The 18,190-nt window shown below is 39.3% G+C and overlaps 2 protein-coding genes across 5 annotated transcripts in view; one reads left to right on the top strand and one right to left on the bottom strand.

The window, feature by feature from the left end:
- The first annotated feature begins 525 nt into the window (after positions 1 to 525).
- f9a (coagulation factor IXa) lies at positions 526 to 7,790 on the top strand. Its single transcript, XM_067457622.1, has 8 exons — positions 526 to 665; positions 841 to 1,016; positions 1,086 to 1,110; positions 3,398 to 3,514; positions 3,601 to 3,735; positions 3,916 to 4,217; positions 4,364 to 4,490; positions 6,956 to 7,790. Exons 1-8 carry the CDS (start codon positions 611 to 613, stop codon positions 7,534 to 7,536), a joined length of 1,518 nt encoding a protein of 505 aa, XP_067313723.1. The 5' UTR covers positions 526 to 610; the 3' UTR covers positions 7,537 to 7,790.
- A 547-nt stretch (positions 7,791 to 8,337) lies between these two features.
- mcf2a (MCF.2 cell line derived transforming sequence a) overlaps positions 8,338 to 18,190 on the bottom strand; it is a 41,678-nt gene continuing 31,825 nt past the window's right edge. For 3 of the 4 annotated variants that reach the window (XM_067457618.1, XM_067457620.1, XM_067457621.1), the window contains 5 exons: positions 17,024 to 17,124; positions 14,876 to 14,988; positions 14,667 to 14,779; positions 12,042 to 12,145; positions 8,338 to 11,942 (listed from right to left, as the gene is read on the bottom strand). In XM_067457618.1, the coding sequence (XP_067313719.1) occupies positions 11,902 to 11,942; positions 12,042 to 12,145; positions 14,667 to 14,779; positions 14,876 to 14,988; positions 17,024 to 17,124 (472 nt within the window). In that variant the 3' untranslated portion in view covers positions 8,338 to 11,901. Of the gene's footprint in view, positions 11,943 to 12,041; positions 12,146 to 14,666; positions 14,780 to 14,875; positions 14,989 to 17,023; positions 17,125 to 17,663; positions 17,806 to 18,190 lie in introns of those variants that run through there. The other variant, XR_010908382.1, reaches the window with a different exon arrangement.

The following is an 18,190-nucleotide window of genomic DNA, read 5'->3' as shown; positions in this document are numbered from 1 at the left end:
CATCTAGCGGACATATGATTTTGAAACATTTTAATTCCAAGGACTCTGAACATCATGCACCGTTTGCAATGGGCGCCCTTGTCTTCCTAAAATATAAAACCCATCCATCTATATTGTGTGGGAAAATATTAAATGTAATATTATAAATACTAGCTACAAAGTAATAATAGGCTACATGTTACATTTAAATATTTGCATTGCCATTATTAGTATTATAAAATAAAGAATTAAAATAGACTTTAAGTTAACAGAACATCCCAAATTTACATTATAAAGCAAAATAAAAGTATGTGAATGTACAAAAAACAAAAAATAGGCTAATAATTATGTAAAACACTTAATTATTATTTAACATTATATTTAACAGGACCATCAGTTTGAAAGTCCCCTGAATTAGAAAACATAATTATAATAAACTAGTATTCATTAAGAAAAATTATTAACTTTGTGGTCGTGAAATGTTCAGTAAATTTTATTTAATTTTGTTTTACTTTTATTTCTGTCAATCAACAATGTCCTGTGCCAGTGTGGTAGACAGATGTACTTTGGAGCGTAGGATCGGTTATTTGTCAGCTCACCGTGGAATAAGGGAGCGAATTTGGTTCGAAACATGGCTTTATTCATTCTTGTTCTTTTGCCATATATTTTGCTGCAGGCCTTCGCAGGTAAGACCTACAAAACCATTTACCTCATAAATCAGACTTCTGAAAGCTGACAGAGATCATAACAAGCAGACTTTGTATTTGCCTTCTGACACCGAGGGTTAATAATCAAATCCACCCCCAAGCTTTCAGTAGTCCCCCTTTAGTGAAGATAAGTAACTCTTCAAATCTGTAACAGCACCAGGTTCAGTGTTCCTAGATGGGGAAAAAGCTGACAGAATTTTGTGGAGACGCAGACGAGCAAACACAGGACTGTTCGAGGAGTTTTTGAAGGGAAATGTGGAGAGGGAGTGTTTGGAGGAAAAGTGTGTCCTGGAGGAGGCCAGAGAAGCCTTTGAAAATGATGAAAAGACGGTGAGTAGACAAGTTGCTCTTCGTCATTTGTCATTGCATTGTGTGACATGGCAAATGTGTGTTTTTCAGATGGAGTTTTGGGCTAGATATGTTGGTAAGTCTGTTAAATCATTAACTTTGATGTTTACTTACACTAAACGGGGAGGCAGTGGAGATGTGTGTTGGTTTCTGCTCCAAATAAATTTGTGTATAATATACTGGATATTAATAAACGTACATTCTTTAACTCAGAAATTCAGGAATCATTGTATAAAAAATAATTATTTAACAAATAAATACATTTAATTCAATAAATAAAATGTAAACATTTAATGCGAATTCAAAAAGAACAACTTGCAAATTAAAGCCACAATGCAATTTTTAGCCTCTATAGGTCGCTTATTCAAAGGCGTAGCTTGATGATTTTTTTTTTTTCAGAGCTTTTATGCTGCTGACGAGCGATTACGCTTCTTTGCCTCGTGCCTATGTGGAGCATTTTTTAAACATACATTTGAGTGTATTGAAAGTTATGTTTTAATGTTACTCTGTGTATTCGCTCGTAGGCTACTATGACACTTGTTACACACTGCAGTAAGCTAGATCAACATCAGGCATAGTAAAACATGGTTGCTATCACGTTAAATCAAGCAAACGAGATTTAAAGGGTTAGTTCACCCAAAAATGAAAATTCTGTCATTAATTACTTACCCTATTGTCATTCGACACCCGTAAGACCTCTGTTCATCTTCAGAACACAAATTAAGGTATTTTTTGTTGAAATCCGATGGCTCAGACAGGCCTTCATTGACGCCAATGTCATTTCCTCTCTCTCTATTTAGTTTTTTTTGCGCCCAAAAACTATTCTTGTTGCTTCATAATATTATTGTAGAGCCACTGTAGTGAGATTACAACGTCTTTATTGCCTTTTATGGTTCTTGAGAAAGGAAATGACATTTGTGTCAATGAAGTCAACAAAAATATCTTCATTTGTTTTCCAAAGATGAACGGAGGTCTTAGCCTAATGTTGTTCGACACCCGTAAGTATTTATTGACAGAATTTTCATTTTTGGGTGAACTAACCCTTTAAACATTAAGACTAACTGTGTTGAGCTATATAAAAATGATTTGTTTTCTTTTGATGATTGTTGCCAAACAGTTGCTCACCTGTCTAATAAAACACATATTAGCTGTGTCTCATTTCGGAAGGCTGCGTCCTCCGGAAGTTGCATTCGATGGCTGCATACGTCATAAGGCTGTCTCATTTTAAAAAAAGTGAGTAGGACACTCCAAATGCGACATTCGAATGCATACTTCCTTTACAGGAATTCGGAGTGTGTATGCGGTGTCCTGGTTAAAATGTCTAAACATTCTTGGAAACATTTGGGATACTGTATGTACACAAAATGCCAATAACATTGGTCTAGTGTTTTTTTAAATATATTTTGGTAACACTTTACAATAAAGTTCATTAGTTAATTAGTTAACACAAACTAATACTGAACTGCACTTATAAAGCATTTATTAATCTTTTTTAATGTACTAATACTTTATTAAAATCTTGTTAAAGCTACACTATGTAACTTTTCCGTCCGCTAGAGGGCGCCAGCAAAACAAAGGTGTTTGATGACGGCAAGTTTGAGTCCAGAATCTTGGGACGTGGTCTTAACCTCACAGCCGGTGAAAAAGATTCGGGATAGGACTCAGGCAGAAATAAAGTTCATGGATACGATTTTTAACGTTTCTGTAGCGTGAACTAGAGCAGGACCGAGTGTTATGGAGCTGAGCAAGGCCGTTGGAGCGATTGTTACGCAACATATGGCTCGCGAGCAACGGGACTTTTATGACAAGACACAGTCGCCGGCAAAATTGAAGCTTTTCTGGTCATGAGTATGAGGTAACGCAGCTCTGTTTATCAAATTAGATACATTTAAGTGTGTTTAAAATGATGTTAAGACGTTACTCTGTGCGTTCGCTCAGCGGCTGCTGTGACACTTGTTGCACACTGCTAAGAGTAAAGCGTTTCTGCCAAAATAAAACCGAGGGTAATGCAGATATGATGCAATTGACAGGCGACTCCCTCAGAAGTCCCGGTTCCTTCGTTAAAATAGCAATTTTCTCACAATTTACAAATAGTTGGAAACATTTGGGATATTGTAAGAACTCAACTAAACAAAATATATAACACTGGCCTGGTGGTTTTCTGATATTTTACTGTAAAAATGCTACATAGTGCACCTTTAACATTACAGTTAATACACTGTGAACTAACATTAATGAGCCATGAACAGCTGTATTTTTGAATAACTAACGTTAATAATGATAAACAAATGCAGTAACTTTATTGTAAAGTGTTACCGATATTTTAATCAAAAAATGTGTTGACAAATGATCCTGTCTGTTAGATGGGGACCAGTGTAAACCATCATCACCCTGTCAGAACCAAGGCAGATGTGAAGACCAGATAGGCGCTTACACCTGTAACTGTCTGTCAGGCTTTGTTGGAAAAAACTGCGAAATAGGTTTGACAGGCTCTCTCTTTCTTCAAATGCACTGTTCGAGTGCACTGTGTTCACAATTTTAAAATATGTTTTGTGCTGTTTCTCAGTGACTGGCAAAAAGTGTGATGTTGATAATGGTGGCTGTGAGCATTTCTGTGTTTTGCTGGAGTCTCATGGGACAGAGTGTCAGTGTGCATCCGGATACAAACTCGCAGAAGACGGATTCAAGTGTGAGCCTATAGGTGATTTATTTACTTCTTAAATTCCTGTCCTGATTGCTCCAAAAGCATCTCAAAGAGCTACTTTCATTCTTAAAGCTTCTCATATAATATATGACAAAATATGAGAAGTGGCATTTATAAAAATAATTTAAGTGATTGCAAAACATTTCAGAAAATATATATATTTTTATGTGTTACCAGTGAAGTTCCCATGTGGCAGAGCTAGTAAAACAGCTGTGAGAACTTTTGCCAGTGGTCCCACCTCTGTAACGAACACATCTGCACAGTCTTCCAATAAGACAATCAAAACCACATCCAACATACTCAAACCGGACAATTGGACAATCCCAGGCTCTAAACAGAAAGGAGGGGAAATCTTACCATCTCGGGTTAAACTGCCTAAATGGATATTTGCTGAGCATATGACATTGCCTACAGCAAGTGCTCCAAAAACCCGTATTGTTGGTGGCAATCCAGCCTTACCTGGAGAAATCCCTTGGCAGGTAAAGACTGTAAAGTTGAGATGTTTTAAGTTTAAAAATGTATTTGATCAAATCATAGGATTAATTCATGGAGTTACTTGTATACTACAACCCAATCTGTTTATGCACGCAAAATCATGTCATTTATCCCAGCTGCTGATCTCTAGGTGGCGCTGGTGATGCGCTCAACGCAGCAGGTGTTCTGTGGAGGCTCCATTCTGAACCCGTTGTGGGTCATTACTGCAGCACACTGTCTGGTAGGGAGCAAGAATGGATCCTTTTTCATCAGAGTTGGTGAGATCCTATAACAGAACAGCAGAATTTGACAGCCAGTGAAACAATGTTTCATTATAAATACAAAACAATATTTCAGCCAATACTAAATGTTTTTGAGCAGCAAATCAGCATATTAGACTGATTTCTGAAGGATCATGTGACAATGATGACTGAAAATTCAGCTTTGATGTCACAGGAAAAAAATAAATTTAGCTTTAATTTAAATTGTACTTCACAATATTAATGGTTTTGTATTTTTAAATAAATAAATGCAGCCTTGGTGAGCAGAAGAGACTTATTTTAAAAACATAAAAAAATCATACAGATCCCAAACATTTGAACAGCAGTGTATACACTATATTGCCAAAACTATTGAGACAATGCTTCCAATCACTTTCATGGCCACAGGTGTATAGAATCAGGTACCTACCTTCTCCATTAAGGGGCGGCAGTGGCTCAGTGGTTCTACAAACCGAAAGGTTGGTGGTTCGATCCCCGGTTCCACCTGATCAAGTGTTGAGGTGTCCTTGAGCAAGACACCTAACCCCAGCTGCTCCCGACGAGCTGGATGGCACCTTACATGGCTGACATCGCTGTCGGTGTATGAATGGGTGAATGTGAGGCAAAAATGTAGAGCGCTTTGGATGGCCATAGTGCTAAAATCTGTTAACAGATTAGTCTGTTAAAAGCGCTATTTAAATGCAGTCCATTTACCTAATCATGCAGACGCTTCGACAAACATTTGTGAAAGAATGGGTCGCTCTCAGGAACTCAGTAAGTTCAAGCGTGGTACTGTGATAGTTTGCCACTTGTGCAATAAGTCCATTTGTGAAATGTCCTTACTACTAAATAGCTCACGGTCAACTGCTAGTGGTATCATAATAAAGTGGAAGCAATGGGGAACAACAGAAACTCAGCCATGAAAGGCCACGAAAACATTTTTTTTTTTTTATAGAACAGGGGCAGCACATGCTGAGGCACACAGTGCACAAAAGTCACCAACTTTCTGCAGGGTCAATAGCTACAGACCTCCAAACTTCATGTGGCCTTCAGATTAGCTCAAGAACAGTGTGTAGAGAGCTTCATGTAATGGGTTTCCATGGCCAAGCAGCTGCATCCAAGCCTAACATCACCATGTGCAAAATCTCTGTAGTGATGAATCACGCTTCTCTGTCTAGCAACCTGATGGACGAGTCTGGGTTTGGCGGTTGCCAGGAGAACGGTACTTGCCTGACTGCATTGTGATATGTGTAAAGTTTGGTGGAGGGGGGATTATGGTGTGGTTTTTTGTTTTTTTCAGGGGTTGGGCTTGGCCCCTTAGTTCCACTGAAAGGAACTCTTAATGCTTCAGCAAACTAATACATTTTGGACAATTTCAAGCTCCCAGCTTTCCTTTTCCAACATGAATGCACAACAGTACACAAAGCAAGGTCCATAATGACATGGATGAGCTAGTTTGGTGTGGAGGAACTTGACTTGAGCTCTGACCTCAACCTGATAAAACACCTTTGGGGGTGAATTAGAGCAGAGCCAGGCCTTCTCTTCCAAAAATCGATGGCCGACCTCACAAATGTGCTTCTAGAAGAATGATCAAAAATTCCCATAAAACACTCCTAAACCTTGTGAGAAGCCTTCCCAGAAGAGTTGAAGCTGTTATAGCTGCAAAGGGTGGGCCAACTCCATATTAAACCCTACGGATTAAGAATGGGATGTTATTAAAGTTCATGGGCATGCAAAGACAGACGTCCCACCAAAAAGTTTGGGCAATATAGTGTATGTATGCATGCATGCATATGTGTGTGTGTGTGTGTGTGTGTGTGTATGTATATATGTATATATATATATATATACACACTTTTAATATTATAAAAGTCATAATGTTACAGTGTTACAAGAGATGCTGCTATTCATTTGAAATGTTTATTCATAAAAGAATCAATAAGAAAAAATGTATCTGCATATTAGGATGATTTCTGAAGAATCACAAGAGACGGAAAAGTGGACTGAAATTTCCATTACAGGAATAAAGTACATTTTTAAATATATTAAAGTGAGGTAACACTTTATTTTACAGTGTCCTTGTTATATGTTATGTATAGCTACTATAGTAATAAATATAAATGATGCATAATTACACATACAAGTGACCCGAAAACAAAGCCTAATCCTTATTGAATAGTATGTACATGTAGTTAATCAGTACTCAAATGTAATTACACTGCAACAAGGCCACATTAAAATAATGTAACCAAACATAATTTTACATTTTAATATTTCACAATAATATAACTGTTTTTACTGTATTTTCTGTCAAATAAATGTAGGCTTACTGAGAATAAGAGACTTAATTCCAAAATCATTATCTTTTGCAGCTTTACTTAACAGTTCAATTGAATATTTTACAAACCTTTAGATAGTTTCACTGAAATATTACTGATCAAAGACCAGTTTTTAATAATATTATTAACAACCGTGCTTCACAGGGGAGCATGACGTCTCAAAGACTGAAGACACAGAACAGAATCTGGACGTGACCCGTTTCATCTCTCATCCCCGTTATGACTCCAAATCAAGCCTCTACAATCATGACATTGCCTTGCTGCGGCTACGCACCCCGATCCGATTTACTCCAACGATACGTCCCATCTGCCTGGGACCCATGCTCTTCTCCAACTCACTGCTGCAGTCTGGATCTCTGGCCACTGTCAGCGGCTGGGGCCGTCTGAGCTTCCAAGGACGAAGTGCAGCAACTTTACAGAAGGTTGAATTGCCTTACGTGGACAGAAAAGCATGTAAGGAAAGCAGCAGTGACACAATCACACATTTCATGTTCTGTGCCGGCTACTCAGATTCTCCTAAAGACGCCTGTCAGGGGGACAGTGGAGGACCTCATGCCATGCGCTACCACGACACCTGGTTCCTCACAGGCATTGTTAGTTGGGGAGAAGAATGTGCCAAGAAAGGGAAGTATGGTGTGTACACACAGGTTGGTAACTATTATCGTTGGATACAGCATGTGATGGGTGTTACTAAGGGGGCACTGCTTACAAATGTGGACCAGTGATCTTTAAGTCTCATTTAAAGATGTCATTGTAGACATGGAGAAAGAAACATTCAAACCTTGAGAGAAAAGGTTTTGAATGATTATTAAGTTGATGTTTGCCTAATCAACTAAAACATGAAAAGCGAAACAAAAAAACATGATTGTTCCTAATCCATTGATCTCCTTGTGATGAATTGTAAGCATGCTCCACCCCTTAATACCTTGCTGGCCAATGAGATTCCATCATTAAAGCCTGGGCAGCATTTCATCAATTATTCATGACTTAGTGTTTTCATTGTCCCATAAGGACATTTCATAATCGATAATTATACTCAGTGGACACGCTCAGTAGAACTGTTTTCTCCCGTGGGCTAATGAAAAGCAAGTATGTTATTAAGAGAAGTACTGTATTTCTACATGGTTAGAACCTCTCAATCAGACAGCAACAGAAAAAAATGGTAGCCCCTCAAGCTTTGAACTGCCACCGCATTGAGAGGGGAAAACTAGAGGATTGTGAGGGAGGGATAACTGAAAATATTTGACACTAGAAACCTACTTAATATTTTAACAGTGTTCTTAAAAAGACTCATGGCCTAGTTCTAAAAATCATTTGGACTTACCCATAAACACTAGAGGCATCAGGCACTCACATCTCACCTGTGAAAGATCCTTTCATCATCTGTCAGACTGAGGCCAGTCTCTGGGAGATAACACCAATAATGTTTATGATGTATATGCGCCTTTGACTCTTAAAAGTCTAATTTAAGAAGTCAAAAATTCTTGCTGTTGTAAATTAAACTGTTATTATTATTATTATTATTATTATTATTATCATTTATATACACTGTTCAAAAGTTTGGTGTTATTACGATTTTTATACTTTATCCAGCAAGCACACAGCAGCATTGGCTCAGTGGTTCTACAAACCAGAAGGTTGGTGGTTCAATCCCCGGTTCCACGGTCCACCTGACCAAATATCGAGGTGTCCATGAGCAAGACACCTAACCCCAGCTGCTCCCGACGAACTGGATGGCCATTGGTGTATGAATGGATAAATGTGAGGCAATATGTAAACCGCTTTGGATGGCCATAGGGTCTGTTGAAAGCGCTATATAAATGCAGTCCATTTACCACACAAAAAAATATTAAAAATGACAATAAAGGCATTTATAATGTTACAAAAGATTTCTATTTTAAATTAATACTGTTTTTAAAGCAACACTGGGTAACTTGCTCTTGGGGTCCCCCTACAGTTGGGAAAAAATAATGTCCTCAACTACTGTCGTAAGATCTGTCATCCTACAACAGGGGATGCCATCGCGTGTGCATTTGTTGACATGACAACCCTGATAGCCCTGAACTAGTGATGCGCGGGTCGTCTCATAACCCGCGGACCCCGTATGTCTACTTAATAGTCGCGGGTGCGGGGTGGGTTGTAAAAATATATACAGTGGTGTGGGGCGGGCCAAATAATTTCATAAAAGCGGCCCGCAGGTTGGTGCAGCACTAACAGTTACCCTGAACACTGCAGGAGGAGTTCACATGCAGGTGTTTTTCTGGCGGCGCGTGTGAAATGTCTTCATCCCAGGTACAGTCAGTGTACAGTGTTCATGTTTCAGCATGTCATATGAATATAATTTCATGGGTTTTATTTTTTTCAAACGCCAAATAATCGCGATGCTCACGTTTACAAGCCAGCGTCATTATAGTAGTCTATTGGTTACCGTTTTACAGAATCTATATGATACTTCAGTTCAATGTTTGAGTGGTAGGTAATCACCATAACAAGCAGGACAGCATCGGTCGGGCACGCCTCCTTCAGCTCACGCCAACGAGCAAACGCTGGTCCAATGTTGATCCTCGTCCTGCCTTTAATCCCATCACTTTTTCGTTTCCTCTTATTGCTTTCCTCCAACAAAACCTTTTCTTTCTTATTTGTCTGTGCTGCTTCGGACATGACTATATTATCCGACGAACAAAGTTGGGCTCGCACGTCCGAATGTAAGGAAGTGTGTGTGTTGGTGGAAGTGACGTATATGCCGTAAAGCAGTCGAATTTTGTAGTTCTTTTTGTTCTCGGGTTACTACCCGAAACCTGAAGCTTAAAAGTACGATAAAAAACGAAACAGACCCCATCAGGCTATGGCAGACGTGTCGTTCAACCTATTGTCGATGTATCATCACAAGAGTCTTAAAAAATATATTATGAAGGTTGAAAAGTTACCTAGTGCTGATTTAAGTTCATATTCATCAAATAATTCTGAAAAAAACATTTATGCAACTGTTTTTCAAAACTGATAATAAATGTTTCTTGACCAGCAGATCAGCATTTTAGAATGATTTCTGAAGGATCATGTGACTGATGGCTGTAAAATGGAAAACAGTTATTTTAAATTGTAATATTTCACAGTTCTGTTATTTGCTTTTACTTTAGTTTTGATCAAAAATGTTGCCTTTGTCAGCATAAGAGACTTTCAAAAGTATTGAAAAATCTTACCGACCCCAAATTGTTTAACTCAAAAATTTTATTTCTTAATGTTCAATAGGCTGTACAAATTTACAGTAAATAAAACATTGTTACAATACAACAGTCGATACAGTTACATTCTTTCAAAAATAATAATTTAGAAGCCAGTGCCCCAAAAAACTAAAACCAAAAATCAGGATTGAATTCTATTAGATATACTGTGCAAAAGTCTGGGACCAATTGTGAAAATGCTTCTCTTCTGCATTATTTGGATTATTTTAGACATATTTTTAAACACATTCTTTATTATAAATTATATTTTGAGTGAAAAGTTGAACAGAAAAATGTATGAAATGACATATTTTGAATAATATATTTGTCCATGAATAAGCCTGTAAATATGCAAAACTGACAGTACATATGGGTGAAGGCCTGTTTACAGCAAAGACAATAACTATAACAATAATGATAAAGATATATTTCTAAAATCCATTCTAAATATAAAAGAATAGCAGAGCCCACACCTCAACTATAACGATAACGACAGAGGAACTATATCATTGGAATCACTTTCAAAAAGATTTTTCCCCAGCTGATAAACGATGACAGCCAATCAGAATCCATCCTCCTTTAAGGAGCATTTCAAATGCTAGACAACGAAACTGCGGAGCGTGCTTAAAATAAATAGAACAATAGCATCGGCTGGTAGGAGTGCTTAGTTATCGTTATAGTTATTGTTCTTGTTCTTGTTGTGAACAGGGCTTAATACAGCACAGGCATATATCCTTTACGTGGCTTGATCTAGGACGTGTGGCTGAAGCTCCACGCTGGAAGGGAACAACTTGATAGCAAAATTAATAACATGAGAGATATGTGCTCCACAGCATCTCCTGCTGCTACACATAGCTCATTTCCACTTCAAACGCTGGTATATCAAAGTAAGCCCTCCAACTGTGGGCCTGATTTTATGTAGTAAATTCATATAAGGCTGCAATTAATATTTAATTGAGCATTCGAAAAAGTGGGTATATTTAATGTTTGCTGTATGATCTCATTTAATAAGAAACCTCCACTAACACGGCTCTGATTTGCATTCGCACGTGGCGCCACGATTGTGACAAGAAACACACAAGCTCTGTTCGCCCCCTCATGGCTCATATTTGTGGTTATAAAGTCAACATTTACATGACGGCCCCCAGGTCTTCAAGCTGGTGGAGCAGATTCTGCATGTAAAGTGCCTGACAAGAGAATTTTACTAAATAAGAGAGGTAAGAATTGATGGCATGCAAAATTCAACTGGTTTAAAGCTGTAGAGAAACACAAAAGATCACAAATTTGTGTTACCCGAATAAAGTGCTTTGAAATGGGGTTTTTTGAGGTAACTAGTGCACAACATTAAATCAAAGTGGGGAAACAGGCATTATGGCACTGCATGATTTGGCATTAAAGCTCTCAGGTAGAGCTCTGTTTGTTCAAAGAGGATAAATACAATACAATAGTAACAGTACACGATAAATAACAGCACAGACGCACACAGTTTAAAAATCCAGGTCCATTACGAACACAATGTTTTCATTGGTCTTTTAACCATGTAGGTTTTGATGGGCCTTGAGTCATTTAAAAAAAAAAACTGTCAAGTCTACTGGGACAATCCCAGAGTCAGAATGTTCTAGGCTTCACGTAGTCCGGAGGACTGAAGTGTTCGGATCTTTAAGAGCGCTCTCTGGGTTTTCTGAAATGGTGCAGATCTCTTGTACAGTGTAAAAAAAATGTATTCCGCATTTTAGTAGTGTCTGATCGCAATGACGATCCGAACATTGGAATACAATCCTGCTGGTCAAGTCTGAATCCATATAGTTGCATCCAATCTGAGCTACCAAGTGTGAATGTGAAGGTCCTGTATAGCACTAGAAGATTTGTTCACGGTGAGCTGAGCTTCCGCGCTTTACGATTCCCTGGGTCTGCAGAGAAGATAGGGCAGCGTGAGTCACAACAAGGAAGCTTTTGTGTCTTCAGGGAACTACGCTAAACAGGCAGCCCATGTCCAAATAAACTCTCACCTCCAAGGCGGTTGGAGTGATTCTTGACGCTGTCGCCCAGAATGCCCTGCAGGTTGGCAGTTGGGATACGGCCTTCTTGTCTGCGACTCAGATTCTTCACCAGCCTGTGACGGTTCACAACTAAACTGATTCACACCAAACTAACTCCAGCACTTTAGTCTTGTGAAACTGTTTTTTGTTTACTGTCGTAAGCATTAAAAAAAACCTGGTTATGATCTATTCTATAGTTACCACAGAAATAATTTTAACTTCTAAATCCAACTTACAGTGTGTGTAAAAGCAGAAATGTGAATTGTATTTTATTTTTTATTTCGTTGTTGTTAAAAATAATTATTCAGTAATGCATGTATCATTTGATCTTTAACGTTCAGGGTTTTGCATCCTTCAGAATTGAGAATTGAATCCTGAATTTGAACTGAATTTAAACTGAGGTAACAAACAGGACGTGTTTGTTATTCTCAATCACATTTTGAATTTGAATGTCAGGGAGTAGAATTAAAATAATTAGAAATGAATATATGAATACTGCAGATTTTTTAACTAGTAAAGTAACTTTTTTCCAACCCTTTGCCCAACCCTTGTTAAAATTTTAGTTTTTAATAATATGATGCTTCACATTAAACTCTTTTTAAAACATTTTCATTCAAATTCATTATTCTGTTGAGTTTAAATGGATGAAAATTCATAATTTACTCAACCTCAAGTTTTTTAAACCTGAATGATTTCTTTCTTCTGTGGAGCATGACAGATGTTTTTATGAATGTGGGGTGCCAAACAGTTTTGGTGACCATTGATTTCCTCAAAGTATCTCCTTGTTTTTTTTGCCCAAGAAAGTCAGTCATACATGTAGGGCTGGGTATCGTTCAAAATCTTTCGATCCGGTGCCAATTTCGATACCGCATTCGGTTTAAGTGGTGAAATTACACTTATCTATCAAGTATTTCCCCAAGCACAAAGAAGCTGGCGAACAGCTGTTTTTTTGAACCGGCTTTGACCGCGACTCTGGAAGACTCAGAGTTAAGCTTTTCTCTGAGAAAAGAACAAAGAATGACACTGAAGTCATTCTTAAAAAGGGAAGATGTGTTCGCAGTTTTGCCGACCGGATACGGCGACAGTTTAATCTGGTCACCTAGCTCCGCTTCACCTTCGTTGCTCTGGTTGGGTGTAGCGCTATCCTATCGCGTGCAGAGGGAGTTTGAAAGACAACCGTTTATCTGCCCCTTGGATTGAGCCCTGTCAATGGTGAGTTTCCAGACCAAACATCTTGATGTGGGTCTGGCTTGTCAGGCTAGAAGAAAAGCACTTGCACTAATAGAATGCCTAACAGATTTATCATTTATGCCGCACAGGGATTTTTACTTGACTGCACTGCACGTATCAGAAGATTATTACGGAGGCAGCTGACTTTGATGGAGGAATTTACAGCTTTACTCACAAACTACAATTAATGTTAATCAATAAGGTGATAACCAGGAACGTTATAAACCTAAATACCTGATTTAATCGAAAAGTCGATCCAAGTAGTAATAATTTGGTGTTTGCTGTCGTAATGATGACAATAGCACACAGTTCCGTGCTCTGGTGCGGTTAGCGCTCAAACTGCATGCGAACTGTGCTTTGGCCCAACCGAACCACGCTCTGGCTCACCTCTTCCAAGCGGGCCAGGGCCGGCCAACCAAACAGAGCTTTGGGGCTCAAACACGCTCAGGCACGGTTCAGAACGCCTAGTGGGAGTACATCGCCGCCTTTGGTTGTAATACTCTCATCACATATGTTGCACCTTGCTGATTCTGCACCCACTTTTATAAAGTATAGCCACACTTTAGACCTCTTTGGCATTGTAAAACTACACGGTTGAGGTGGTGATCAGCCAATCACCGGTGCTTTAGGTCCTTACATGCAAGTACGACAGCAAACACAGACACAGCCAATTGGCTTTTGGAACTGAAATTTGACACTGAAAGGTAAATCATTTTTCGATACTCATAGTATCTGAGTTTTCCGTTCGATACCATAAAAGTATCGCCGTTCGGTGCCCAGCCCTGCTTATCTATGGTTATTGTTATTTTATATGTTCATTTGAGTTAAATATGTTGAGTGAAAACTGGGTTTGATGGAAATAGCAAGTTTGACAATAGGGTTTGAGTATGTGTAAATCTGTGGAAGGGTATGATGAGTGAAAATGGGTTTAATGGGGTTAACAAGAAGTAAAAATCGGAATAGTGATTAAAATGGATGTTATGAACGTGTTTGAGAAAGAAATGAAGGAGAGGTGTTCTAATTAAGATGGAACATGTATGTAGACTAAACTGAAGGATGTTTTATTTTTATTTCAGACCACTATTGTGGATCTGACCATTTTATTTGTATTTTACTATTTATTTGTATTTTATTATTATTATTTTATTATCTTTACAACTGTTTTAATTATCCTTGTTTTTAATTTTTAATTTGTACACATGGTATTCTTTTTTTTCTCATGCATATGTTACCACTATTTTAATTAATTTCTATGTAAAGCACTTTGAATTGCCATTGGGTAAGAAATGTGCTATACAAATAAACTTGCCTTGCCTAAGTTGCATTTCACCCAGAATATACTTTTATTTCCCCCACATCACTCACCACTGGCCATCATTTTCCTCTTGCTGTAGTTGTATGACATCACCACACTTAATGATCAAGTTATCCAGCCCGGTTTTCCTCCAGTCGACAAAGGCCCTGTATCTGCCTGGAACCTAAAACAAACATATAAAAGAGTAAAGGTTATAAAAAACGTAGGTCACTCTACATGAGTTACTACATCTGAAATAAGCAAGTGTGGGATTTGTCACCAAATGAGTGGCGTCCTCCTCCTCAGTGTCAGACGGGTTAGAGAGGCTGTTTGCTCCACTCCAGTCCTCCAGACCTTCACAGATATCTACAGTATAAGGTGCGCCCGGCCAGCCTTCACAAACACACCGCATACATGCATTAGTGTAAACTCTTACATTCTGATTCATGAAACACATTCAGAATTCAATATTAACCCATCTGATATTGATAGCGCTTCTTAGAGATACGCATGTGGGTGGAGAAATCACATGCTCCTTCATGTTTACTGTTTGTGTGTGGTTTTGACCTTTGACTTGAAGTTTGTGGTGATGGGGATAATGGTTTTACATGTGTAGGATCAGGTCAAACAGTATGAATGAATGAGGCATTTATATAGCGCTTTCATATGTACTACTGTACACCCAAAGCTCTTTACACTCATGTCAGGGATCTCTCCTCAACCACCACCAGTGTGCAGCATCCACTTGGATGAAGCAACAGCTGCCACAGTACAACTGCGCCAGTACGCTCACCACACACCAGCGATAGGTGGAGAGGAGAGAGGGTGATAGAGCCAATTCAGTGGATGGGTGTTATTAGGAGGCCATGATTGGTAAGGGCCAATCGAGTGAATTTGGCCAGGACCCCGGGGTTACACCCCTACTCTTTACGAGAAGTGTCATGGGATTTTTAATGACTACAGAGAGTCAGGACCTCGGTTTAACGTCTCATCCGAAAGACGGTGCTCTTTGACAGTACAGTGTCCCCATCACTATACTGGCTGTTAGGACCCACACAGACCACAGGGTGAGCACCTCCTGCTGGCCTCACTAACACCTCTACAAGCAGAAACCTGTTTTTTCCAGTTGGTCTCCCATCCAGGTACTGACCAGGCTCAACCCTGCTTAGCTTCAGTGGGAAACCAGTCTTGGGCTACAGGGTGATATGGCTGCTGGCCAGTAAGAATTACACTTTAACTACGCTGTTGGCGTATACATAAGCATTTATAAGTATGCGTTTTTATTAGCATTTATAAGTACATTTTTGTGAATGTAGTATATGTTGTTAAGTACTTAAAATTAAGTTTGTACAAAGAGACTACACTTGCATTGTGTTGGCCTAACACATTCACATCTGCAAGCATACCTAAAGAGATAGTTCACCTCCAAAATACCTTAAAGGTGCACTATGTAGTATTTTTGCAGTAAAATACCCTAAAACCACTAGGCCATTGTTATACATTTTGTTAATTTGAGTTCTTACAATATCCCAAATATTTTAAACTATTTGTAAATTCGAAAATTGCTATTTTAACAAAGGAGAGGGACGTCTGAGGAATTCGCCTGTCAACTGCGTCATATCTGTGTTATCCTCGGTTTCCGATATCCGGAAAATTTTGGCAGCAACGCTTTACACTTAGCAGTGTGTCACAGCAGCCGCTGAGCGAATGCACAGACTAACATCATAACATCATTTTAAACACACTTAAACGTATCCAATATGATAAACAGAGCTGCGTTACCTCATACTCATGACCGGAAAAGCCTAAATTGAGCCCGCGACTGTGTCCTGACATAATAAAAGTGCTGTTGCTTGCGAGGCGTGTGTTTGCGTAACAATCGCTCCAACGGCTTTGCTCAGCTACACAACACTCCGTCCTGCTCTGCTTCATACTACAGTAACGTTATTAACCACATCCATGAACATGATTTCTGCCCGAGTCCTATCCCGATTCTTTTCCACCAGCTGTGAGGTGAAGACCACATGTCCCAAGATTCTGAACTTAAACTTGGCGTCATCAAACTACACCTTTGTTTTGAATAGGCGCCCTCTAGCAGATGGAAAAATTACATAGTGCAGCTTTAAGCCATCCTAGATGTATATGCCTTTATTCTTGTAGACAAGATTTTTAAAGTGAAATGTTTGAGGATTTCAATATAAGAGAAGATGAGCTTGAGTTTGTTCCCTTGCCCTATTTGTGTGAACAGTGAGAGGTGGCATTCACTACCATGATTAAGCTTGGAAGAGCAATGATAATTATTAATATAACTCCGATTGTGTTCGTCTAAAAGAAGATATACACCTAGGATGGGGTGAGTAATTTAAATTTTTGGGTGAACCATCTCTTTAAGTGTGTCTGTGCAAGTATTTAAGTGTGTAATACTCACTGCGTCTGTTGCGCTGGTGCTGGCTAGAAGAGCTGAACGGGTCTGGACTGCTGTGGCCTGACTCAGTCCCCTCTGAGCTGACTGACGCTCTTTGCTGTTTGCTGTGGGACAATAGCAGAGCATGAAGTAAATAAACAATTATTCACACATACACCATCTCTAATACATGAAAAAGGAGCCAAACCAGCCATTAGCTCAGCACAAACCATAGAAGAAAGCTGGCAGATATGGACAGATGGCAGTAATTTCATGACTCTTTCATAACAGACGTGCTGATAGGGAAATGGAGGGAAAATAAAGATTCTGATTTGTCGATACACGACTCAACAGGCTTAGCTTGTTAACATATCTGTCTCGATCTCAAAAAAAGGTTCTCTCTTCAAAGCATTGTTCAACAGGCAAAACGATGGAGTCAAACTAAACTCTTCTGGTGTTCTTTTTTGTTTGCATGTCATGCAAAACAGATGCAGAGATGAGCTGGCAAAGCATCTGCTTTATATTGATGATCAGGGAATCGCTGGTGAGATCGGAGGGGTTAGGAATGTATGGAAGGGACAGCGATGGTGGTTAAAGTGTGGCTGTAGCAGCCCTGTATGTGACGGAGCACAGATTGGAGCAGCCCCCCTCCCGCCTGCTTTACCACTGAGCGTCACTGTCGCTGGGAGGGGCGAGTGAGGCGTGGGCTCCGAGCGCGAAGGCACACACACACGCCCCCCGACAGGGACACAAGGTCCAGGCGGGGCAGGCAGCCCTTAAGAACGCCACGGGAAGGCCGCACGGCCCTGTGGGAGGACAGGCAACCACACACAGCGGCTTTATCCCCATCATCATCAGCAGCATTTTTGTCATACACTTTTATTAGAATTTGTTAAAATGAGACAATCTGAATGTGTATGGGTTCCATATATGCAAATACAAGAAATAAGGCTTACACACAGGGTCCAAAATTAACACTCGCCAAATCATAGCACTGGCAAGTGAATGAAACAGTTACTCACCAGTAGGCCAGCTACTTTATCAGAACCTCCAACATTATATGATATAAATTCAAATTTTAATAAAGATCATCTGACCTTCACTAATGTTAGTGGTGAGCGATTCAACACTACTACGCACACACACACACACACACACACACACACACACCATATTGCCAAATGTTTTGGG

This window comes from Pseudorasbora parva, chromosome 11 (assembly GCF_024679245.1).
Source record: "Pseudorasbora parva isolate DD20220531a chromosome 11, ASM2467924v1, whole genome shotgun sequence".
NCBI lineage: Eukaryota > Metazoa > Chordata > Actinopteri > Cypriniformes > Gobionidae > Pseudorasbora > Pseudorasbora parva.
This window is presented reverse-complemented; position numbering and strand designations above follow the sequence as displayed.